The sequence below is a fragment of the Oreochromis niloticus genome, linkage group LG17 (genome assembly GCF_001858045.2).
Source record: "Oreochromis niloticus isolate F11D_XX linkage group LG17, O_niloticus_UMD_NMBU, whole genome shotgun sequence".
In the NCBI taxonomy this organism is placed as follows: domain Eukaryota; kingdom Metazoa; phylum Chordata; class Actinopteri; order Cichliformes; family Cichlidae; genus Oreochromis; species Oreochromis niloticus.
Genome location: NC_031981.2, coordinates 11,612,151 through 11,638,192, shown reverse-complemented (window position 1 = coordinate 11,638,192; position 26,042 = coordinate 11,612,151). Strand labels below are relative to the sequence as shown.

Genomic DNA, 26,042 nt, shown 5'->3' with positions numbered 1-26,042 from the left:
CTATTTTTGCAGGGTACCTAAACTGTTCATCTTGATTTGAGCTATCAGTTTTGGTTATGTTAATACTGTGAAGGCTGAATGTTTACCATGTATTTGCCCAGGTTATTAGCTCACATCTGAGGATCCTGTGTGTAGTGTATGAATGTAAATGCCCTACCTTGATCAGTCAGGTTGTGAACTCAGTGGAATGTGTCTTGTCTTGTGTTGTACAATACTGAATGTTAGCCACGGTTACGAGATGAGACGTACACACACACACACACACATGCAGAGACAAGTCTGCTGTATGTCTGCAGTGAGCAGGTCACTGGAGCTCTGCAGCAGTATTCAATGGAATGGAAAATGGCTGGGGGGCGGACTGCCACTATGAAAGCTACTGCTTTATGTGCATTACACAAAGTAAGTATGCACATAAAAATTCAGCAAAGTATCTTTTGCATGGAAACATGTCAGCCAACAGATGGTAATACGATGTGCATGTTTGGATGCTTGCAAAAGCAAAATGAGGTAAAACTCATAAACTGACCGCATTTCTCTGCATCGAGCTTGATCACTAACTTATATAAATACCGACTAACCAGAAGTAAATACATCACACATTCATTAAAACTTGAGCATATGGTAAGGTGAAGGCCTTCAAAGCAGGGACACCTGGGGCATTTCACAACAGTCACATTACCTTTGTCCTCTTAATCCACCTCTGTCTGTCCTCCCTCTGCTGTAATCGTCTTATTTGACTCCTCTCCCCCAGTGCGCCTGCCCTTTGAAATGCACCTCTTTGGTCTAATTTAATATGCATGGCACAGTTGGGGGCACGAGGACAGCAATTTGTTGGAGAGTCTATTCCTCCTCAGGATGCTATGGAGAGGAAACATTCAGCAGATCACTCGATTTCATGGGCCATGGAAGTACAAGACAACAATGTCTGGGAAAGGAGAGGGTGGGGAAAACGGGGTATTAAAAGAAGGAGATACTGTGAACGGTAATGCAAATACCAAAGCACGTCTAGAGAAACACTGACATGGAAAAGTAACTACTGATGAAACACAGAGATCCTAAACAGTGAGAAAAGGGCTATAACAGAGGTATGAAAAAGAGAATGACCAATGGAGTAAGGTAATTTCTAACATATGGCGTGTCAGGTAATACTCCCGCTATGGCAGAATGCTTCCCACATTTTCCTCTCAATGGGAGACAGAAATGAAGTGATGGAGAAAACATGAACCTGTACAGTAAGAGGAGAAACAGACTGGGAATAGCATCTGGAGAAAGAGAGAAAGAGATGAGACGGAGAGAAAGGACAAAAAAACAAAACAAAAACTAAGATACAGGGATGAGTCACTATGTGGGAGAGGAGATAAAGGGTTTATAAAAAGAAAACTGCTGTCATCACCCTTTGGTGAGTTGACATCAAAGCAAAGGTCAAAGCATGATCAAAAGTCAAAACCCTTAAAAACCAGGGAAAGATCTGATAAGGCACACATTCACACGTTCTCCCTTCTTTTCTCTCCCCCTCACACACACAATCAGAGAAAAAGACAAAATCAGATTATCTAATTTTCCCTTTCCTGGTCAGCACAGCTGGAGCTCTGCTACCCCCAAGGCACTCATTTCCCAGTTCCCAGGTGAGGTCAGCCTACCCTGGAGGGGGCAGTATTGTTTCAGAGAGGGTGTTTGCCTGGGCATGTCCACCTCTACCTGTTGAGAGCTCCCTTCATCTAAACCAACGCCCAAGGGTGGGTGCAGCCAGATAAGCATCAGAAGGAGAAAGACAAATATCTGCGTGTGCCCATGCAAGTTTTTTTTTAATCCCTCTGTTAGTCTTTTTTTCATACTTTTTGCAGTGATGGCCTGTCATACCAAATATTTGTAGAGATATCTAACAGTTGAAAGAGTTAAGCAAAAAAAAAAAATCTACTGTTATGTAATTTTGCTTACTTCCTGCCTTTCACAACACTCCGAAAGTTTCCACTATGAGCGGCTGGATTTGATGGAGGAAAAATTAACTGCTGGTGTAAATTATCAACAAAACTTTGTAGGGTCAACTATGACGATGGTGACCTAATAAATGTCTACAATTTCAGAATTTATACACTACACAAATAGTGCATGTCTAACAATGAACGCTGTCCCATGCATATAAATAAAAATAGCTCTTTACATTCAGCTTTTCATTGAACCCAGGAGTAATGATTTAAATAGGATGGGGCAACACATTCCCATCCCAAAGTGTAACATACTGACAAATGTGACAAATCGTCGATATGTTACCTGTTCGGAGGCATAAGAGCCGGTTGGAATCAATCTATAAATGTGTTTTATGTTCTGATCCTGAATCACTTTGGAAAACACTATGTGATAGGGTAAAGGTTATGATTAAGGTTAGGGTTATGGCTGGAATGGACGGCTGGTCCAAGCGTTTCTTACCGCTGCGAGCGGCATTCTATTGGATTCAATTGACAACCCAGAGCGTTTCAAAAGGACATGGAAGGGTACCTTTTGCATTACTACAAGATGCCTAGGGGTGTGACAAATCTTTGGTATGTTACCCGTTGGGAATGATAATGCTCTGGATGGGAATAAAAAGAAGTACCACAGATATATAATACCACAGATATATAATATATATCTATGTAATAAATATATATTTTGTCCAATCCTGATATTAACAACATGATAAAAATTAGGTAATATAGTTTGATGTTTCACATTTTTGGCCCCTATTAACCTACTACTTTCAAAATCACATGATACAGCTTGTGTTTGAAATGTTTCTATGCTATGCTATGACTGGTAGTTTATTGTTTATATCTGTAAAATGGTTTATATGTAGTTTAATTTTTAATTAGCAAGGCTAAGCTAAGCTAAGCTAGGCTATGTTTAGCTAACTGGCTTCTGGCTGTAGGCTTATATTTACAGCGTTGGCATTGTCAGTTTTTTCATCTTATTGGCTAGAGTATGGCATAAATAAATATATTTGGCTAAGTATCTCAAAGATTAGCAAAAGAACCATTTTGAATTACACGCAGTGGCTGCTTTGTTTGGTGCACCTTGTTGGGACCGGGCTGGACTGCTTTATTTCTGCATGGCAGAGATTCAACACATTGCTGGAAACATTCCTCTGAGATTTTGGTCCATACTGGCATGACAGCATCACACTTTGTGACATGGTGCATTATCCTGCTGAAAGCAGCCATCAGAAGATGGGTACACTGTACTCATTAAGGGATGGATATGGTCAGGAACAATACTCAGGTAGACTGTGGCATTTAATGATGCTCAGATGGCACTAAGGGGCCCAAAGTGTGCCAAGAAAATATTCCCCACACCATTACACCACCACAAGCAGCCTGAATCGTTGATACAAGACAGGATGGATCCATGCTTTCATGTTGTTTTACTGGCCCTACCATCCAAACGTTGCAGCAGAAATCACAGGAAATCACCAAGCCAGGATGTCTTTTCAGATCATTCTCTGTAAAATTGTAGATAATCAATTTCTGAAACACTCAAAGTCACTTAAATGACCTTCCCCATTAGATATATGCTTTAACAAGGTGTTGAACTAGTGTACCTAAGAAAGTGTCCAATGAATGTAATGCCTTGTAAATGCTTTTCTGTGTTTTTTCTAATCAAATGCATTATAAGCGATCAGTTAATGACTGAGTTTCAAGTGGGCGTTTGCTGCGAGACACATCCTCCCACCTCTCTGTATATCTCTATACTGAAGAATAGTGAGTTCCTTAGTTTGCACTCTGTATTGATTATTGCAATTACACACTATTACGGTTCTATTATCTGCCCTGACTGTCTTTAATTACACTAGAGACCAACAGGAAGAGTGAAGGCGGGGAGAGAGAGCGAGACGGTGAATGTGAGGGAGACACTTTCCAGATAGACGGATGAAGCGAGACACTGCACCGAACTAATTAAAACAGAAACTTTTTGTTTCAGCAAGTTGACAGGGAATGAATCTGGCAGGGAATTAATCTGTCTGCAGGGAACACAGTGACGAGTTACACACACACGCGAACTGATGCACATAAGGAGGAGGAGTGCAGAGTGCCGTTGCCATAGTTACAGAGTATAGCGCCACATCATGCGGCAGAGTTAATGCAGAGGTGTGTGCTTCATTTAAGCTTTCATTATATCACCACCCTGACCTATTCAAACATCCTCTACACAAGTACACACAGAGAAAGGTTGCACAGACAAATCCAAAGCCTTCCCGCTGAAACACTACGTCTCTGCCAAATTCTTACAGTTGCCAATCTGCAGCTCTTACCCTTGAGGTGAAGCATCATTCATGCTTATGAAGTGGAAGATTACATACTAAAAGAAAATATTTGGCAAGCGAAGATAAGCACTTCAAGTCAAAGCCCACGAAAAGAAAAAGGGCTTCTTTGATTGGTTATGAATGGAGATACCTTAAATAATTTATAGGTAAGACAAGGTGGTTTCAATCATATGTTTGAGAATCACTAAGTCCATTTATAAGGTACTTCCATGAAATATAGTCAAAACAGCAAGTTCAACACTAATCCAGAACAACAGGGACCTGTCTGTCCTCACAGACCTTCCCCGAAGCAATCACTCTTTTCCTTTTCAAGGAACTGTCAACAAGGATCTACACAAAAATAATCACTAATGTAAGCATACAAATAGCAGCACCTCTATATCAGGTGTAACACAATTAGTACTTATGTTGGGAGAAAGTCCTGTAGGAAAAAAAAAGAAACAAAGAAAACCAACAGCTGGTTTTGTGCTGAAAACCATGAAAGATGGAGGATAATATTTTATTGTTGTATACACTGAATATACACCCACTCATTTAACAGAGATGAATTCAGTGAAATGAGTAGGTGTGTTCCTGCTCCTTCATCTTACTGAATACTGCGAAGGTGCGTTAGTAATAGCTGCACTTGTTGTGTTTTCAGACTATTTTTCAAGTGCATTCTAAGCCTCATAATCCGCCCTATATTTGTTTCACAAGACATTTCGCAAAGAAAACCCTCAGTAAGCTGTAGCTACTGCCCTGTATCTTGTAGCAAATCTCTGTCACTATAAAGCTGGGGTATTAGCTTTGGAAATACTGTAGCAGCTCATAAGCCTCAGTGTTTGTTGTGTCCACTTGATCAGAAGGCCTGGTGTCTGTATATGACTGCAGGGCCCAGACAAGAAGTCAAAAGTGGTGGACTATGGAAAAGTTAAGCTCTAAATCTGTGTTTGACTTAGAACAACAGCAATATATTTGAACAGAACACCACCGACTGGGCCCACCGATGCAATTTTGATTGCCTTTTTAAAAATTAAAAAAAAAAACTCCCTTCAATTCCGAGGCGAGGATGACAGGAAAGTTCAGCCGGAGCTTTATCCTGTGTTGGCACAGTGAAATGGAGTGTGGAAATAGCTCCGGCAATGTGAGTGGATCATTATATTTAACTGAAGCTGACTGCTGAACATGACTGAATACATGAGCTGTCGAAAGACCATCACTTTACAGCACAAACAATTCTGAGATTTTTTTTTTTTTCCAATCTTCCCAAGAGTAAAAAATTAGTAGTAAAACCATAACTTTGGATTTGGATACTTAGATTTTTCTTATTTATATGTAAATCAACTTTTACATTATTAGTAGAAATATTAAAAGTCTTTATGCAATTAAGGAATCCGCTTACTGTACCCACAATAAAGTAAACATGCCATTAATGTTTTTTCTTTGCTTTACTGGGTACAGAATTTCCACCCTGAATACAGACTCACACATAAAATGAATCTAAAGATACTGCAGTTTATCATCATTTATAGTACATTTATACACTGTATATAGAATTTATTTTCGTAATAGCACTCATATAGTATATCACAGCCCAGCATGGCAGCTGTGCAAAGGTCTTGAGCCAGCCCTGATGTTTTAGGGTTTCTTGAACAACAGTCCTCCAGGCTTTCTGAAGGTCTTTCAAAGTTTTTCCTTGGGCATTGCCTGCTTTTTCACTCATTTCCAGTCCCATCCACACACCTGACCATTTTCAGAAGTTTTGTTTGTTTGTTAAGCCACTTAATACCGATCTAGAAATCAAGTCAACCATAAAAAGAGGCATCTAACTGAATGGATGAACCAGTGTTACTAGCAGTCTATTGCAAAAACATCTATATAGATAAATCTATGAGTAAAGCAAAAGATAACAGACTCTGACAGACACAAGACAGTATTTTTGGAACAAGTTGATACTCAAAGAAGAAGAAGAAGAAGAAGAAGACTTGGCATATCTCAGCATAGTGTGCTGTGTGTCCTTAAAAACAGCATATGTACAGAATCTGAAAGTTGATGGAAAATGAAAATTGATGGAATAATAAACAAAGAAAAGTATCATCAGAGTTTGATACATTATGTAATAACATCTGGAAAGTGTCTTGTTTGCAAAAGCTTCATTTTTCAGCATGACAGTGATCTCAAGAACATTGACAATACAATAAAAGCATACCTGGACAGAAAAAACACTCAGTGGAATACTATCAGTGCTGAATTGACCTCCCCAGAGCCAGGACCACAACTTCATTGAAGCAGTGTGGGATCAGCTTTACAGGAAATGGAACAAAAGGCAGCCAACATCCGAAGAAGAGCTTTAAATGTCCTTCGAGACGCCTGGAGAACAATTCCTGACGACTACTGAAAGAAAATACAACTGAAGAGCGTGAGATAGTGCAGGCTATGTTGAAGATTAAAGGTGCTCATATGAAATATGAAAAAACTTTGTTTTTGACTTATATCATTTATTTGCACGTATGTTTACACATTTCTATAAATCGTTGCACCAGTTTCCCATTTTCCTACCGAAATATAAAGAAATGACAGTGGTCGAGCCTTTTGCACAGAACTATATTTCTTTTTATTAAACCTCTATAAAGTGTTATTTCTATCAAACTTGTTCAGGCAAAACACAACTTTCCAAGACTATAATGCAGTTTTAGAACGTCAGTCACTCTGATGCCATGCTGCTTCCAATTTCCATTATTTCTCACAACATTCTTTCTGGAATTAAAATATAGATTAACTCTCTCTCCATTCATTGCTCGAGTCTTACAAATATCATAAAAAATTAATTCATAACATTGCCTATTTCAGCTTTGTGAAAATTGATAACGTGCTTCTGCATATCTATCGCCATAACCGCTCTCTCTTTCCTCCAGACATAAATCTCAGATGCAGGTCTTTGTGTCTACCACAAAACGCGGTCACTTTTTCCGTGTACCAAGAAGTGCTTGTGTCTTGAGGAGTTATAAAAGCACCAGAATGAAAGCATGTGACATGTTTATCTTCCAGCAGCTGGTGAAGCGAAAGAAGACAAGTGCTTGAGGCAAGCATTACCAGGCACATGCTACCCATTGAACCACCTCTAAAAGGAGACAGTGCATCCTTTTTAAGCTTTCTCTGGTAATACAGACAGTGTTATTTAAGGATTGCTTTGTATAGAATCATCACAGATAAATAAACTGTATAGCACTTTAAAAGGCATGTTTAGAGTAGATTTACCTTGCTGTCAGAAAAAAAGGGGAAAAAAATATGTAAGGCATGCTGTCTAATGCTGTGAACAGGTAGGCACCAAACAAAGGCATACATCAAGACTGGAAGTAGCTTCCCACTCCCTCATTCTCACCTCATTTCAAACTTCACTTTAAAGAGCTGCACACGGCTCTGCATACCTTACATATCATGCACAAAGTCGAATCTAATGTAATGTTAATGCACAGGAAGACAACATGTTAGGCCACGATTAGCTATAGTGAGGTGTCGACTGCAGAGTAAGTAGGTTAGACCTCCAGGGGCCCTAAAGACACAGTCTGGCTTCAAACTTCCAAAAGAATTATGACAGAGTTGCAACATCTGCTGCCTGAGAGGAAGACAGACAGTGATGGATAGCCAGGTGTTCTGTGTGTATATGTGAGCGAACACACACTGCCCACACGCTGCACACGCATGTATAACCCAGGAGACCAAACCTGCATACAGTGTGTGCAAATCCACATTTACCTACAAGCGGACTGGCTGAGGGACCAGTTAAATAAGCAATGCACACATCTGTGACGAATGGCAATTTCTATTTAATACGACTCACTAATAGACACTGTGCCAAACCCACGAACATGTTGGCGCATGCAAGGCTGCGTGCAACACACAGACACTGTGAAAATATAGTAGCATGTTTATGATTGTGTACTGCTTAATATCTATTAACAACTTCCATATGAATGCATTTTCAGCCGGATAAATAATCCCATCAGAAGAGATAAAGATTAATGATATATTTATCATCCCATGACAAGACCTCAACACTACACAGTATCGAGATGCCAAATTGTACTTGATGAGATTACAGAACAGTAGGAAATAAAATGCTACTATTACACTGTCAAGAATATTAATATCATATCAAGAAATGGCATTTATTGCATAGTTTGTATATATAAAGTTTCAAAGATGAGCAAATATCTCTGTTGTGGATATATATATGTTCATACGAGAAGACAAAAAGAACTGCTTCTTATCCAGACATCACATTTATCATGCATGAAAAACACGCTTTAAAATCAGTGAGCAAGTCTGAAGAATAATGTGTCATCAGCAGTAGTAATAATAATGTCACCATGTTTATAGTAATCTGTGTCATCACTCATGATAAACAACATATTGAGTATAAATCAATGAAGTATATCTAAGTATCTAAACAGGCAGCAGCATGAGTGACAGGCTAATCTAACCCAAAGTGTTTGGCTTCGACATATAACGTGGTTTTGTGGTTTTTACAGTGTCAGAATACAAGCTTGTATTTTAAGTTATGTACTTTCACATATTCTTCAACCTTTTCTTCTCATTTTTTGATCTAATGCTTACAAAATCTTACTCTTACAAAAATGGATTACTTCGTTTAGGTGCCAGAAATCAAAATCCCTTTAAAGCTATCCCTCCATGTTTGCATCTCCTTCCTCTTCCATTCCTGGTTTGGGGCTGGGTGAAGGAGATAGGCTGGGTGCTGCAGGGGTCCTGCGCCCAGTGGGGATTGGGGGCAGGATGGGCTTAACGTTGGACCCTGGGCGTCGATCAGAGGAGGGGGACACAGCTGCAGCTAGTTGATCTGCTCCTGGATGGGGGTCATTAGGTGTTTGGCTGGATGGAACGTGGTCTGAAATCAATAATCAATCAACAATCTTTATCAGTTCAGCAAGCCAACTTGACTATTTTATCATTAGATTTACTGTTTTTGCCACAGACAGTAAACAAACCTGTTATAACCTGTCATAACCTGTCACACTTTTTTCCAGCTCTATTTCCGTCTCTTTAAGCTCGCTTTCTTTTGATTGGCTGTCCCTCACCTGGCTTCCAAAAAAAGACCCCACTGCTTGTAAGCCCTGTCACCTCATTTCAGACACAGCTCTTTTGGGTTGGGCATTATTTGACAGTATATAAAGAAATATAAAGAAATTTGTGTTGAAGTCACACACAATCTCTATAATGAATGGTTTTACCTACAATTAAAAATACAGCAAAATATTAAAAGATAATACTTTATTTAAAATGTTCCTTAAGAAAAGGATCCATATTAAACCATGTCTCTCTTTACTTCTATAAATGTAAACATTTTTCTTTCCATATAGAACATAAATAGATATAGATATATAAACACAACAGATAAAAAAAATTACTTAGTAACCTTTAAGTGTTTCCGAAGCATGTCCCATGACTGAGACATGTAGCGGTTCTGCTAAGCCAGAGAAGGCACCGGCTGAACTGGGCACAGACAAAGCTGAGCTGGCACGAGAATCATCCGAGCTGTTTGTCAAATGCAAAAGAGGGACAAGAAGGGAAGACAAAAACACAGAGACAGACAAGCAGTGGAAAGGAAGTTCATACAGTGGCAGGTGTAATGGCAGCAACAACACAAACATATGGTTGTTACACAGGTAATAAAGCAAAAAGTGAATGAAATGGGTAGAAGAGCTTAAAAATGAAACTCAGGCAGAATGTGATGCAAACCATTGCTGCAGAGACTGACAGTATTCATCAGTAATATCAATAATGCAATAACAAGTACTCAGGTACAGATTTTTCATTCACCTAGAAGCTATACAATGTGGATGTATACAAATGCATACACAAGACTACACAGTCACTACACAATAACAACATGGGAAATAAGCACACAGGTAAAGACACATCCCTATTAAGAGCAGTGCCAACAAGGAGACAGATGTCTGGAATCCTGCATAGAATTACTGAGCGAGTGAGTAATGCCTACTGTACACACTGGAGGCATGTATTACTCACACCGCGATGACAGAACCTGCAGATTTTCAACAAGTTTGATGAAACCTGCCTTCTGAAGACGAGGGCCGAAGGGAACAAATTAATTTTGACAGCACACGTTTCTATGCATGTATCTTAAATGACATTTTTTTTTGGGGGGGGGGGACGAAATAAATTGATGGCTCCCATTTGCGTGCACATCACACATATTATGGGGTACCTGATTAAATACTTATTTGCGGAGTACACAGGTTTATTGAGTGTAAGTGTACACACAGGGGAGTTAAATAGCAGCAGAGGCAATAAAATCTGAATTTATGAGTGGGTGTATTTGTGTGTGTGTCTATGCGTGTGTGGGATGTGTGTTCCGATTTTTACCAGCATGGCTTAAACCTGTAAACTGAGTTGGATAAAAAACAAGTAATGTCGTAAAAACAGGCTTCGGGAGTCAAGAGTACCGCCGCTAAGGCCGTTTCCTGCTCCTTAATCTTTAGCTCACGGTTGTTTTTAATAAAACCGTAAGACTTCCTCTGGCTTCTCTCACCTCAAAATAAATCAATAAGCCATTTTTATGAATCTGTTATTTTCATACAGTAACATCTGGCCTCACTACTTACCCGCTGTCCTCTTGAAAAATGTTACCAGAATCATCATTATGCACAGATGACGGCGCTGGTTGAGCAGAACTGAGGAAAACAAAAAGTAAGTAATGATTCAGTGTTTTTCTTCGCCAGCACAAGTTCACACACATTACCGTGCTAAATAGTCCGCATGAATTAAATACGCAGCCAATCATTCATATCTGGCAACAGGTGTACTTTAGGACAAGTGAGTGGAGTGCACCTCTAACAAGAACCCATCATATTAACAAATGGTTAGATTCAAATTATTTGGGCACCTGCCACTTCACCCTCAATGTCAAACAATGACTCAAAACAAACCATCAAAGCACAGTTAGGACAAGTGGTCCAATTAAACCAATTTGCCCCAGCTCAAAGTGCCCACTTGATATTAAGTAATGGAGTGCAGTGGAGTGCATGCTGCTTGTTTGTACCTTTTGAAGAGCTGGCTGTAAACCCCTGGACTCTTCCCCACTATAGCCTCCCTCACCAGCTGCTCACGCCTCCTGATAGAAGCTAGCTCCTGGAGAACGGAGATGCAAAGAGGGCACAGAAAAGTTGGTGGGTGGAGCGATTAAAAAGCAGAGCAGGAGGGGAGAAAAAAACACATGTAAGAAACAACTATAATATTCACAAATTAGAATCACTTACTCGCAGGCTTCATTATCAATACATTTATCATTACACATCCTGTAACTCACAGTGGAGCTCTTTTGAGGGTGGAGCTCTTCTTGGATCTTGGTAAAATACGATCTGTAGGAGATATCAGAGGGGTCCAGAGCTCTGGCTGAGTGTGACGTGAGTGTCGATCCTGACATTGACACAGGCGACAGTGGCTTCTCTTCTGGATTATGACCTACAAGAAACAGATACTGTCTATGACTAATGTATTAAACAGCATAAAAACAGAGTTTCTAGAAATTCTTTATTTTGAAATCATCAAATATAATTTATAATACTCTACTTTTCTTTCTATCGCTTCCTTTATGAGTCTTTATGGCGGATCGTCTGTCTCCATTTCCTTTTTCCTCTCTAACACTAACCCCCTACATGTCCTCATTCACTACATTTATGAATCAACTTGGGAGTCTATTCCTCCTGCCTGGCAGCTCCATATTCAACATCCTTTGTCCAGCATATCCACTATCCGTCCTCTGCACATGTCCAAACCATCTCAGCCCTGCCTCTCTAAATTCGTCTCCAAACTACTGAGCCTGAGCTGTCTCTCTGATATACTCATTTCTAATCCTGTCCATGTTGTAATTTATAACCCCATTTGTATTTTAGGGGACACTCCATGATTTAGCAATCATACTTTATAAACCTGAGGGAAAGTCTGACAATAACAACTGCTGAAATTAATAGCGCTGTCTGAGACCCCTCACATCTTTTAAATTCCTTATTCCTCTGATTTCTAAGACAGGTTTTCTGGTTAATCGCTTCAGGATTATTATTTTCAGACTTTAAAAAACTTCTCCTCAATCAACGATATTATTATCCTGCAGTTTTTCAGTAACATTTCCTGTCCAATGAAAATGAACTTAATTAACACATGTCAAATTGGTTGAGTGCTCCTTTAAATAAATAAAAAAACAAGCAAACAAAACAAAACCAAGACACAAATTAATTAACTGAACTTTACAGTCTGTGTCTTGCTTTAAAAAACTGGCGTTGTGACACTTTGGATCTGCTAATGATGATGTGAATAAACAAACACATAGACACCTGTGGAGGTGTTGTCAGGGGATGCTCTGTTGTTGTTCTCTCCCTCCTCCTGCTCCTCTAGCAACAGGTATTCCTTCACTGCCTGTCTCAGTGTCTTGTAGGCGTCTTCCCAGTCATCTACTCACACACACACACAGGCACACAGATACACACACACACACACAAAGAAATCTGGTACTCAACAGAGCCAACGTATCTCCCCATCAAACAGTAATAGATCAAAAGATATGGGGATGACGACCTTAGTGTAATGAGGTGCAGGCTGGCAGTGAATAAAAGTGATGAGTGCCCGCACTCTCTGTATGTTCATCTCATTAAGAACACCCCTAACATGTCTGAATGCTTTCATGAGGGAATGATAAACACAGCTATTCTGCGGCTACGTGCCTTTAATACATGTGGTAATTGGATTGAAAGTGTAGTTTATGGATTTTAGTGGAGTGTGCTAATCCATCTAATGTTATATCAATGATAGCTGGACTGCACTAAGCCAGGGCATTTTCAATCTTTGTGAGACACTATAATGATGAACAGAGCAATCACACCGAAGGCTATTGGTGGTGCATTGTCACAGTGTAAAGTTTTTTGTGGTATCAGAGAAGAATGATTGGAGATCATAACAAACTAAACTCAACTTTAAATTTTCTGTATTGCCACGGGCTGAAAATGTAGAAACATCTAAATATCTCCTCTGGGAATCAGTTAAGTGGATTCATAGCTTCAAATTGATAACTATTGAAAATTAATTGTGAATATTTGGAACACTTTGTACTGCAATTTAGCATTAAACAGCTAATTATTATAATACATCTGATTAACCACCGGATGATATTAAAACCCCCATAAAGCAATTAAAAAAAACATAGTACCACAGGGAATAACATTATCGAAGAATCCTGGACGTTGCCTGTTGGTGTTGGCGTAGAGCTCTATACGTGACACTGCTGCATCCATTTGTGCCTGGGTGTAGAGTCCACGGGCTTTAAGGTGGCCTATGTATTTTTCAACCTGGGTGGGGATGAGCAGGATGTATCGAGGCTCAAAGTAGCTCTTCTTTAGACTGACAACACCCTGAAAGAAGAGACAAAACGCCTGCAGATATCCTACTTTTAACACTCTTATACATGAGCTTTCCTTACACATACCTCCAGCTCCATATGCACACAACAGGCCAATCCTTCTCTCGCCACATTCTCTACAGCATCTCTGGTAAGTCCATAACTATGTCCCCCATACTGGATGGTCTGGATAAGCTTACCCTGAAAGAACATTTCCCATTGCAGGAGAAGAGAATGAGAGAACATTTTATTGCCTCGCTATTCATCACGCTATTGCAACAGTTATGAGCTCCTAAAATGGGACATAATATTTGACATACATGCACAATCCCAGCATGTTCTATCAGGGTTAACAACCTGCAGCCATTTGTCCACCTGTGAACTGAACCTGCCCTGACCTGGCAGGGAAAAATAAATAAATCTTTTTGTTACTTTTCACACATGACCCCTGACCTCTTGCCAGTCAGACCAACATAATTTATCACTCTTAACAAATCCAAGACATTCAAAACATCACATAGGAGACAATTATTGATACTGTTTAGTGGTTGGAAAAGCTGATAAACAAATTGTTCCGGCTCTAATATAAATTATATATGAGGTTACTTATTGCTATGTTTTAACTCATTTTATGATGCTTATGTTGACTAATTAAATGCATGACATTTAAAGTCACATCCACTGACTTTTTAAAATCTCCAATAAAAGCAGCAAACTGTCAAATAAACAACCACATGTGCAGCCATTAGCAGTAAACAGAATGGACTCAAAATTTAATGTCCTCTTTACCTTTCAGCGCTGCATTGAGTATGAAATATATATATTATACCAACATTAAGCAACAACACTGAAGAGAAAACTCATTAACTGTTATTCACTACATTTCAAATGACTTTTACAAAGAACTTATATAAGATGTACAGCATTTCTTCCAAATCAAGTCTCACTTGTCCCAAAGTCTTCCTAAATAAAGCATCTCAATACAGTAATATGATTACAGGGGTCAATTTTGTAAGAAGGCATGACAGTAAAGCTACAAGAAAGCACATTTGAGGACTGAGGAGAAAACTAACACAAGAAAAGTAAGAGTAAAAGAAGTAAAAGAAGACAAAAACAAGCAAGAAAAGGAGGGCCAGACTTCAATAAACCACATAGCTGGCAAAAGAAGACTGGTGGGAGGAGAAGAATGGACAAATCAAATAGAGCGAGGAACAGACTGAAAAGTTAACCTCTGTTCAAGAAGACAAAAGGCATCAATATCAGCATCAAAGCGCTTCCTGTGTAAATCACTACCTGACCCAGACCTCTATAAATAATCCCCCACCTCTCTTGCATAACAGGCAACTTGACAAGAGAGACAGATGGAAAAGAAATGTGCCCCAAAACCCAAGGACTCCACTTTTTTCTGACTAAGAGAACTGTAGCTTTTGTATTTAATGAGAGCCATTTGTGGATCACTCCTTAGGGTGTTTTGAAGTTTTAACCAGTGTCTTCTCATTGATGGCTTTCCTTTGATTAGCTTTCACTTTTTTGTGAGCCTAAATTGAGTTATAGGAGATGCTGTAATAGCACATTCTGAAATAAAATTTAATTAACATGTCTATTATACGTTTTCAAAAATGTTCCATTCAACCAACATTTCCACTAAATTATTTTACACAAAAATGTCAGCCAGTTAAACTAAAATCATTCAGCCAAGTCAAACTAATTAACACAACTTACTCAACTCATTAAAGCCAATGAAAGAAGTCAATTTGAATGTGACTTCAGCACTAAAGTAAGTCCAAGAAGATTTAATTATGCTGTGGGTATGATTTAAAACACTAACCACATAAAACTATTCTGAGTACACTCGAAATAGCTCAAAATAACTTCAAGCTAACTCACCGTGTGAATCATACTCTGAAACACCTCCTCACTCACAAAATGGTAATCAAGTCCATTCTCTTCTCCAAAGTACGGCCCCCTTGTGGTGTGACAGATTCTGCGGTGACAGATACAAATTAGAGAAACAGTTGCATAGTTAAGTCAGCTAGTAAGAGGAAAATGAGCTGCGACAAAACCTCTGGCTTTTCAGTCTGTCTCAGACTGTCAAAGTGACTAAAGGTGAGAGCCAGAAATATGTCTTATGCATGTGTGCTGTATGGTGAAACTTCAGTCACTTCAATATATCAGTGTAAAAAAATGTTCTGAAGTTCAGCCAAAGCTACCCATAGCAGTCTGGGTTTCACAGTTGACTCTCAATAATATAAGAATAAAATATTTTACTAGATCATATAAAGTTAAAGGACCCACTGTATCATCAGATGTTTAATCCATAGTATTTTTGCAATTTCAAATGTATTACAAAACAAGCACTACTAATGGGCACTAGCTCTGAGAGCTCAGCATATGAATTATTACTATGTGTGCAGAAGTTTTAAGACTGACCCATAAGCAAAGTATTCGTTGAACTCTTGACACAGTCTGTGAGTCAGCTCTCTCTTCCCACAGCCTCGAGGACCTGTGAGCACCAGCATGGGGTAGGGAAAGTCTGTACTGGGAAGTGTACTGCTTGGAGATAGACATACACACATGAAGCATTCAGGATTTCTACTTTAATTTTACACGCCCGCTCTTAGCTTCAAAACCAGTTATCTCCCCCTTCCAAAAATGAGCACTGCTTAAGTATATAAAGCCACAAAGCAAGAGTCACTCCTACAGTCAATATAAACGCGAGCCTTGTGGGCAGTATGGATGTGCTCCTTCTGGTAAGCACAGAGGAGAATGGCAAATTGACTGCAGCTGCAGCTTTTATTTGCTGATGATCGATATTTTTTTAAAGTGCTGATACTTGAATTTTTTTCTTTTAGAGTGTAGATAAACAGGAGCACTGCGGATAAATTGCTGCTCAAGCAAACAACTTTCTTGATATTTTATTTTACAAGATATGTATTGATTGTGGCTAATCGTTATCTCTGGATTGTTCTGAAACCTTTGCTAGTAGTGCACTTCCTAAATGCTACAGGCTCTTGCTTGTATCCCAGTAATAATTGTTAATTAATAAACTTATTAATGTTACACGAACTGGTGACCATGTAGTGCCGAGGATATTAAATAAATGTCAATGTGAACCTTTCATAAAGGACCTGGGGCTGCATCAGCTGATACACTAGATGGGTTATGTGATCCCTGGCTGCCACCACATCCATAGGAGGGTCATACATGTTTACTGACGACACCTGGGAATTAGAATTAACAATCACAGAAGCAGTTCACACAGACTTTAAAACATTAGGTGAATACATTAGGTTTGTATTATTCATTGTGACAAAAAAGCTTCTGATAGATTAAACATGTATTTACAGTTTAGTGAACCAAACAGTATTATCTGTTTTGTCTGTTCACACCTTTTCTTCAACAGTGACTGCCTCTTGGTCCAGCACAGTCAGATGCTGAAGGAGGAAGATGACTGCCAGCTTGTAATCAGGTTGCTCCTACCAAGTACATTCACACAGACAGCCTACATTGCAAATGCCAATCTAAGCACATACAGTCAGCAAAGTTGCCTAGCCAAACAGCTTTAGAAAAACAGGAAAGAAGACCTCTGTCATTAACAGTACATTTAAACACATTTAATAGATTATCTCATAGTCAAAATCCTGTTGTAAGTAAAGGGCATGGTTACCTGCACAGGGTTTTCCACCAAACTGAGGTCCCTCAACAGTAAAAGGTCGTGAATATGCTTGCACTCTTGAATTTCACTGACCTGTGAAAAGTTTACTCAGACAGTTCATACAGTGTATTAGTTTCATTTTGAAATGCCCTTTTAGCCATGAAGTTAAATTCTTGACCTTATCTATGATTAAGGTATTTTCCAATTTTCTTGCATCTTATTAAAATCTGTAATGATGGCTTAAAGTACTGAAATGTATTCTGGAAACAGCATTAAACAGCCTACCAATCACACATCTTATCAGACAATGAGTCTGTAATACTTCATCTTACAATTTAATCTAAAAAGTCTATTTGTTTTTTAATATGAAGCTCAAGAATTAGTAAGTGCCTATAAGAATGTGGTACTAATGCTGATATATGCACATCACACGTTTAATTCTGAAGACTCTCTCAGATCAATACCAGGTTTTTCTCCAGGTTGAGGGAGCCTAGCAGATGGAGGTTCTCGAGGCCTGAAAGACTGGTGATGCGATTCTGAGACAAATCGAGAACCTGCAGGCTCTTCAGGTGCTCTAACCCTTCAATTTTCTCCAGATGGTTCCCCCTCTGCACATAGATAGGAAAAGAAAAAAAACATGATAGCATGAAGTTCATTCATATGCCCAAGTCCAAGTGTTCTTATTCAGATAAACTCAGTGACTGTGTCCAATAAATATTAAGGACAGGTCATGGTTGTTCTGAAGGGTGCCTGAACTTTCTTTCCCATCAGTGCAGAGCTGAGTGGCAGGCCTGCCTCTTTTGACAGGTGAGGACTGACAGCCAAACAGCTGGCCTGGCGATAGCCCAGCACACCAGCTAACTGAAGAACAAGACCTGGGCACACCTCCCTTGTCTGGGTCCCCAGCCTGATTCTCACTCCATTCCACTGACAAAAGTTGTTATCTAGCCGTCTGGCCACACCTCTGCCTACTCTTGCCAAGCATGTTGCCTGGCAGAGGGCTGCTGTCAGCAGGGGTGGGTGACTGTGCTGCTCCCTTGAAGCCTCAGGTCGCCGCTGTGATGGGCTGCGTAACAGGCTGGCTGACAATGCCATGCTGTTTTGGGAGGCAGCATGTGAGGAAGAGGGGTCAGTAAAGGGATGAGATGAATGCTGGATGGGCAGGGTCTGCTTGAGTGTGTGTGTCTGCTGAAACTGGTCCAGCCTCACTCTAAACACCAGCAGCTGGTCCCAAAGCAAATCTACAGAGAGGGGCAGGCACAGCCAGGCCGATGGGCTGCTGACAATGAGGAAACACTGATAAAGGACACGTGTGCACACATGCAAGCAGAAAAAGAGGCAGAGAGTGAGAGAGGGAGAAAGGGCCTGCTGTTGGACCATATGGTGATTCTCGAACAAGAGGCCAAGGTTTTACTGAATATAAAAGCGAGGCCAAAAACAGAGACATAAAGAGAACACAGAGGGAGAGAGAAAACAGGAAAAAAGAAACAGGTGAAACGGAGCATACATGTGTAAAATATACACAAGCAGCAACAATGTGTGCACGACAGCAGGCAATCTCATACATGTAAACAGAAGTACTGCCAAAAGAGCAAAGGAAAACACAAGAGTTCAGTTTAAAATGCATATTTATAAAATATCTATATATGAAGTTCCACCTTTTATATATAGAGAAGAACCTACAAGGCAGAGGTGTGTGAGAGGCAAACCACCCAGGCCACTGATCCTCGAGATCTTGTTGTGTGCCAGGCTGAGATGGGTGAGCCTGCAACATTGCTCAAGACCACTGATCTCACTAAAGCTGTTGTCTGAGTAGAGGCATGTTAAGAATAATACACAAAAGGAAAAATATGCAGTTCACAAATCTTTTTTTTATATACATCACAGAGCATGTGTCTGAGAGAGAATGTTTTGCAGTGAGGATACAGTCTAGATCCAGTTTAGTTAGCGATGCATAGGCTGACAAATCCCTCATTTTAGTCATACGGTTGTGGGAGAAGTTCACCTCCTGAAAATAGCAGCACACTTTTAATAAAAGTCAAAAAAGTTTCAGGACATCTTAGTGAAGAAATTCTTCCACTAAATCCACAGAGTATGGAAAATAATTTACTAAAGTTCACTGTCATTCAAGGGCAGTAAATGCCTTGTAAGCATATTCTAACCGACTACAGATGGGCTATGGAAATCCAGCCCTATCTTGAGGGAATAGTGCTTGAGAGTGAAGCCCAAGCCACCACTCAAATGTTGTCTTATCCTGTCAGCTCAAGGACCACCCGTGTTACCTTTAGGTTCTTGGGTGGCTGGAATTCAAAGAAGTTTGAGATTTCATTATAGGAAGCGTCCAGCATGACAAGGTAGGGCATGTGGCTCACGCAGGATAAATCTAGGAGTTGGGGAAAGTTATGAAAATTGATGAAAAACAACAAAGACAGCAAATATTTATATGCAAATAAATGAATGATGTCACTGTGTAACAGGAAGATAATCTTGGCATAAGAAAAAAAGTCACCTTGAATTTTGTTGTGTGGCAGTTCCAGCTTTTGAAGATGGACATAACTGCACAGCACAGATATGTCGCTGAGATTGTGACTCTAGAGCAAAGAATACAAAATTAATTTAACCTCATTTTGGCTTGAAATTAAACTACGCTGCTCAATTTAAGGGAAAATTAAAGGAACGCTTGATCATCAAAGTATGCAAAGTATCACAAAGTCAGTTAAAGTTCAGTGTGTACAGTTAGGAAGCACAAACCATTGTAAATCTATTTCAGCTGCTTTGGTGCAAATGAAATTGACCACAGGTGCACTGGGGAGGCAACAACAAGGCAATCCCCAAAAAGGGAATGATTTTGCAGATGGTGGCCACAGACCATTGCTCCATCTTTATTCTTCCTGACTGATTTGTCTCTAGTTTTGCTATTTGCAGGTGTCCTTGTCATGAGTGTTAGGATAAGACATCTGCAGTGCATTCATATTTCAAAGCTCCTCCAGGATGGAGGAAAAAATTTGCTGTGTCTCCCAGCAGTTAAAAGTGTAGAAAAGAAACCCAGAAACTGGTCACTACCCAAGGAGAGCTGGACAGAGCCAAAGGAGGGCATAAACCCAGCAAGAGGACCAGTTTTTGCTTCTTTGTGCAAGAAAAAAAAGAAGGTGCACTGCCAGATCCTTTCAAAATGACTTCCAGTGGGCTACTCATGTGCATGTTTCTGACCAAACTGTCAGAAACAGACTCAATGAGCATCACATGAGGTTCCAGCGTCCTTTAGTGGGACCCATGCTTCAGTCCACCGCCATGCAGCTCAACTGGACTTCGCCAGACAACACTGGCAAGTCCGCCACTGGCGCCTTGTTCTACTCACAGATGAGAGCAGGTTCACACTGGGCATGTTACAGTCTAGTTGTGGCCTCTCCAGTGCACCTGTTGTCCTATTCATTTGCACCAAAAGATATGAAACAGATTCACAAAGGTTTATACTTCCTAACTGGACAGATTCATATCCTTTAAGTTTAATTAACCTGTGCTATACTGTCATGATCAAGTGTACTCTTATTTTATAACTGTCAGCAAAAGATCATGACCCAATGTCAAACCATTACTAAAGCCTTGGTCTTCATTAAACAGCCAATAACATGAATGAATGAATTACGATGTGTATCTCACAGGCAGAGAAAGGATGTAGAATGAGTGCTGGAGCCCAGTGCCAAAGCGTCCGAGTTGAAATATACTATTTGAAATCATCTCAGCGGTTAAAACACCATCCTTCTGTAAACAAGATAAATAAGTAAGTAAGGTTTAATTAAAATAGTGAACCCAGCAGGTACAGAATTACAAAGTGTCATAAAAGTAAAGATAACATCATGCATATGACAAGAGGCCACTGAAAACAGGACCAAGTCCTGAGAGCCTAAAAGCAAAAGCGCACATATTCATGCAGCACACGCACACACACACACACAGACTCTGCTTAGCGCCGTTGTCGATGCAGCTACCACAAACTCGAAGCATTCAACTATTTGACCTTGCTGTGCTGTTTTATCTTCCCAGACCTCTTGTACAAGGACATCTGCTTTACCTGTTGCACAGTGACAGAAACACGAGGATTTATTCAACCTGCGCCATGAACTCACCGTTTCTGCTTTGGGGCAATGACACGCTCAGCCACATTTTTGTTATGAAAACCATAAAATTTCAGTAAGTGAATATAATAAGTTTCAAACTATATGTTGCTTTTTTTTAAAAAAAAAGTTTTTACTAGTTGACATAGCCTCCTAGCCTTACCTCCATCCCTCCGTTTTCCTCCAGCTCAGTGCAGGTGGGGGTCTCTGCTGAAGCAGCGTCAGTGAGGGACCCTGGGAGGCAGGAGCTTAGCGACGCGGAAGGAAACTGTTCGCCGGTTTCATTCATTATTTCATTAAAAGAAAAGAACTCGACGACAGACTAACTTGTTAGCAGTCAAAGGGAAGACAGTTTTAAAAAAAAGTCCATCTAGCTAGCTTTGCACATGAAAGGTACACTGGCGTTGCTTGGCAACGCTGACAAGTTTGAAGTGAATGGCATTATGGGTCCTGTAGTTTCAACCGAGCGTTATTGTATGCTCGTTGATACCTATTTTGCGTACAAAGATAAAAAACAAACAGCGTCATTTAAAAAATAAACAAAAAACGCCCCCCACCCACCCACAAAAAATATGAAGCTTAACAATAGAAAAAAACAAAACACACGTAGCAAAAATTGTGGGTCTTTGCCTGTACAGCAGGGATGTCAAATATAAGGCCAGAGGGCCCGCCAAAGACTCCAAAATGTGAAGGAAGACATAGGAAAACACAGTAAGAACTTCAGAATCTAAGTTTTACAGCTTTTTCTACTGATAAACCCCTCTTCCAGGGTAATTCTTAATGCACTAAAGTAACTAAGTAGCAGATTAACATTGAATTATGAGAAAATGACCTGTTTTTTTCCAATGGCTTTTTATTTTGTAAAGTTAAAATCTTTTTTTTACTATTTAAACCCAAAGAGTCATGCTGATAGATTTCTGTCATCTGCTACTTTATCACAAATATGACAAATAAAGACTCTTGAATCATATAGAAAAACTCAAGACATGCTGTTGAAATGTTACTTTTTTTTCCTTTTTTCTTTTCTTAAACAGAAAGCTAAGTTTCATTGGTCCGCCCCACTTATAGTCACAGTGGGCTGTGTGGGGCCCACGATGTAAAATTCATTTGAAATCCCTGGTTTAACAGGTTTTTATAAGTGATAGCAGGTAACCTTTTGGTCTGTGCAATCAGTGAACACCTGCTTAAGTTTAATATAGGTTACAGGAGCAGTTTTTGTTTTTAATTTCCGTGGCACTTAGACTTCAGAATAGGCATTACAAAATAAATACAAGTTTTTCTATGAGAGCCTCCTCATGCCATTTTGTGGACAAATTTGATCAAATTTACCAAAATAAAGTGCTGAATTTTATTAGAAGTTTACATTATCATTTCATCTGTTTGCACCTTTAATTACTTAAATATATACAACCTTTAAATGTAGACTTGTATCATCTACCCTTTCCCTTGCATTTGGATTTTGCATCAGCCAGGACTCATTCAGAGCTATGCTAATAACACAGTTAGCCTTTTCAAATATCATCCTGTGCCAACAAGAGTCCACTAGATATGGATAAATGCCCACGACAACAAAGCCTTCAGATGGTATGTTGTCTGTACTTATTTTTCTGACTCCAATATAATACACTTAACCACTTTGTGCTTAAAGCCATGTCCTTGTCACACCTGTCAGCTTAAGTAAATCCTCGCGTGTGTGTATTGGATCCGTCTCACTTGTATGATACATGGATGAAACATCCCCACTGCTTCAAAACAGTGACAGGGAAGGAACAAGGAAAGAAACGTACACAGACAAAGACTGGAATTTGAAGAATTTATTTTTTAGTGTATGCACTGTCAAATTGTGAGTGCTTCATTTAGAATAGATACATTTCAGAGCATTTATGACACTTCAGAACCAGATAAACAAATAGGCCTGGTAACCACTAAAGCCAGAATTCAATGCATTTCTATGCCAAACATAAAATCAGTTCTATAAACAGATGTGCAAAATTTAGATCAATTGCAAAGAAAAGCAGGTGAGATATGAGTAACAGTAAAAGAACCTTTTTGCAAGTGTAATTCATGAATAAAAAGCATGGACAGGAGTGGTTATCACATACATATCAGAGCATTATTCCAGAATTTTATGGGCTATGTTTGTGCAGCATAATAGTAGTCTAACAGCATCTGTGAATGGCACAGCCCTGACAGAGTCATTTAGCATTGAAATAAAGTTTTCCATGTATAACATTATAAAAGTAACTCTGAAGTGAACAGATGAATGAGCAGATTTTAGATTTTACACCAAGTGTACGTTTCAGAGTGGTAGGCGAACCACTCAGCAGCTCCGCAGTTGTTTTCCCATCGATCCCAGCCTATGTGTCATTATGATGGATTGCTCTGTGGGCTTCAGGGAGACCAGCGCTGGGCCCAGTGTATTGACAGGGCTCCCATTTCCCTCTCCCCCTCTTGTTAAGTACTTCTCCCCCAAGTTAATGAACTAAAAACAAGGAGGATTGTGGGGAAGGGAATGATTTGTGATCGTCTCTCGAGTTTATATGTTTAGTTCACTTTATAGGATTGAGCACATGCAGTTTGGATGGCAAAATAAAGATTCAGCATTGCATAGTTTTGGTTTGTATAGCCACATATGTGCCTTAGCACAAAAAAAAGCAGAGTCATTCCACTGTGGTCTCTTTGTCCAATTTGCAAAATAATATGTTAATTGACTCACAACTTTCCACAATAGTCGCACAACTTTACTGCACGAACTATGAGGAAAAAAAAGATAACAGATTTTTAACAACCATAGCTTTGATACAATCGTCAGCTAGGGAAATCATAGGGGACCAACCCAAATTGGCAGCAGGCGGAAGATGTGGCCTCATTCAGACAGTCTAATCTGGCATCTGTTATTGCAGACAGAATCAGTGGGCCCATGGGGCTGCCAGGAGAGGAGAGATAGAGGTGTAATTGAGAGCAGCAGTTTAGATCTAATAGGAAAATGAGATGAGATGGGGACTAAGTTTGGGTGAGTGTCCAAGACAATCGTCCTTTATCTGGAGATGTAGTCATGGTGAGCAAAGTACTGTTAAGAGTCTGGGCGTGCGCGCTGCATTTATTATGTGATTTAAATAGCGGAAATTGACATATAGGTTGCTTTGTGACATAGATACATGGACAAATGGACCTGCAAGGCTTGCAGTTATGTAAGTTGTCACCTCCCTTCCCATGTAGAGTCAGTCAGTTCACATAAGCTCATATAAGCAAAAAAAAAATAAAAAATAAAAATCCATATCTATTTGTCAAAACTTGACTAGAGTGTGTTTCATCATCATTAGGAAGTATGAAATGTAGATGACACACTTTCTATCAACAGATTTTCCCAATCTTGCGTCTAAAGCAAACATCTTTTTGGGTTTTCTAACCAAAATCTCAAATCTAAAACACATTGTGCAACAGAATTTTGAAAGACACAAAAACAAAAACATGCCAGACAGAGTTCATCGCACTGAAAAATTCATCTGCCTCTCAATGCCACGTCCTTGCTTTATCATTACACTGTGGTGATCTTCTTATCCTTGGTGGCCTGTTTAATGGCGGCCTGCTCACAGATGATTTCCTTCAGCCTCTGTAGCCGGATGTTTTGAGTGCTCAAGTCGCCTACACCTGTCTGACTGCGATGGAGTAAGGAAAGGGCGTTGATGTACTCCAGCTCTGTGTAGCGGACACCCTGGTCCACCACCAGGTTCAGCAGCTCATCTGCAGTGTTGTACAGCATCTCATAGTACTGCCTGAAAGAAGAAGAGAAGGTTGTAAATCTTCAAATTAACTGGAAAGACAGAATGAGCAAAGAAAAGGATACAAGAGAGGAAATCAGAGTGTGTAGATGTCTTCTAAGGTAACTGTTCACTCTTCTATCAGAGGTCAGTTTGCAAATAAAATGTCAATGTATTTCCAGATCTATTTAAATGATAAACGGATGGCTGTCGGTCTACAGATGCAGCAACACTGCATGGAATGAGTTTGGTCTTGATATATGAAAGAGTTATTGTTATGTTTATACTTTCAGTTTGGGAACTTTAACACTGAATTTAAATCCATTGTGGAAAAAAACAATGGTGAAGATTATAAAAATGTGTCAGTCCAAAAGCATCCAGTTAGTAAAAATTGGAAAAAGGTTTAAACATTAAATTGATAAACACACACAGACACCCAGTAATGGTACAGCTGCTCTATCTGAACTGTCGACACCAAAATTTAATGGGTATTTTCTTTACCCACGCTCCACTTCACCACCAACTTTCATAAATATCAACCTTGCAGTTTTTTCTAATCCTGCTAGCAGACAAACAAACGCTACTGAATACATAACGTCCTTGAGGACGTAATCAAGGGAAAGCAGGGGGGAGAGGGAAAAAGAAAAAGCTACATGGAACAGTAACACTTTATAATCCTCTGTTATTCATTTTTCCAGGGCTGAATCAAAAAGAACAACAAGAACAAAGGGAAAACACAGAAGCCACACTTACTGCTGTTGCTGTCAGCAGCAATTTTCTTAAAAAGGGCTTCAAGGACCTCAAC

At 39.6% G+C, this 26,042-nt stretch overlaps 2 protein-coding genes across 6 annotated transcripts in view; both read right to left on the bottom strand.

The window, feature by feature from the left end:
- Positions 1–6,757: 6,757 nt before the first annotated feature.
- Positions 6,758–21,915, bottom strand: lrguk (leucine-rich repeats and guanylate kinase domain containing). 5 transcript variants are annotated; one of them, XM_019347327.2, is made up of 21 exons: positions 21,640–21,915; positions 21,380–21,433; positions 21,022–21,123; positions 19,871–19,952; positions 19,644–19,744; positions 19,288–19,369; positions 19,045–19,169; positions 17,826–17,969; positions 17,374–17,454; positions 17,096–17,182; positions 16,821–16,927; positions 16,137–16,259; positions 15,594–15,690; positions 13,794–13,928; positions 13,518–13,719; positions 12,649–12,765; positions 11,625–11,779; positions 11,358–11,446; positions 10,921–10,989; positions 9,711–9,829; positions 6,758–9,182 (listed from the first exon to the last, which is right to left on the bottom strand). In XM_019347327.2, the coding sequence occupies exons 1-21, from the start codon at positions 21,763–21,765 to the stop codon at positions 8,959–8,961; spliced, it is 2,421 nt and encodes an 806-aa protein (XP_019202872.1). In that variant the 5' UTR covers positions 21,766–21,915; the 3' UTR covers positions 6,758–8,958. The 5 variants fall into 5 exon arrangements, with proteins under 5 accessions (XP_019202872.1, XP_019202874.1, XP_019202873.1 ...); XM_019347329.2 differs by having other exon boundaries at positions 13,794–13,907; positions 21,640–21,914; XM_019347328.2 differs by having other exon boundaries at positions 16,137–16,256; positions 21,640–21,914.
- Positions 21,916–23,275: 1,360 nt separating this feature from the next.
- The window catches only part of exoc4 (exocyst complex component 4), a 136,107-nt gene continuing 133,340 nt past the window's right edge, over positions 23,276–26,042 (bottom strand). The window contains exon 20 of the mRNA XM_005451646.2: positions 23,276–25,252. Within this exon, the coding sequence (XP_005451703.1) occupies positions 25,015–25,252 (238 nt within the window). The 3' untranslated portion in view covers positions 23,276–25,014. The remainder of the gene's footprint in view (positions 25,253–26,042) is intronic.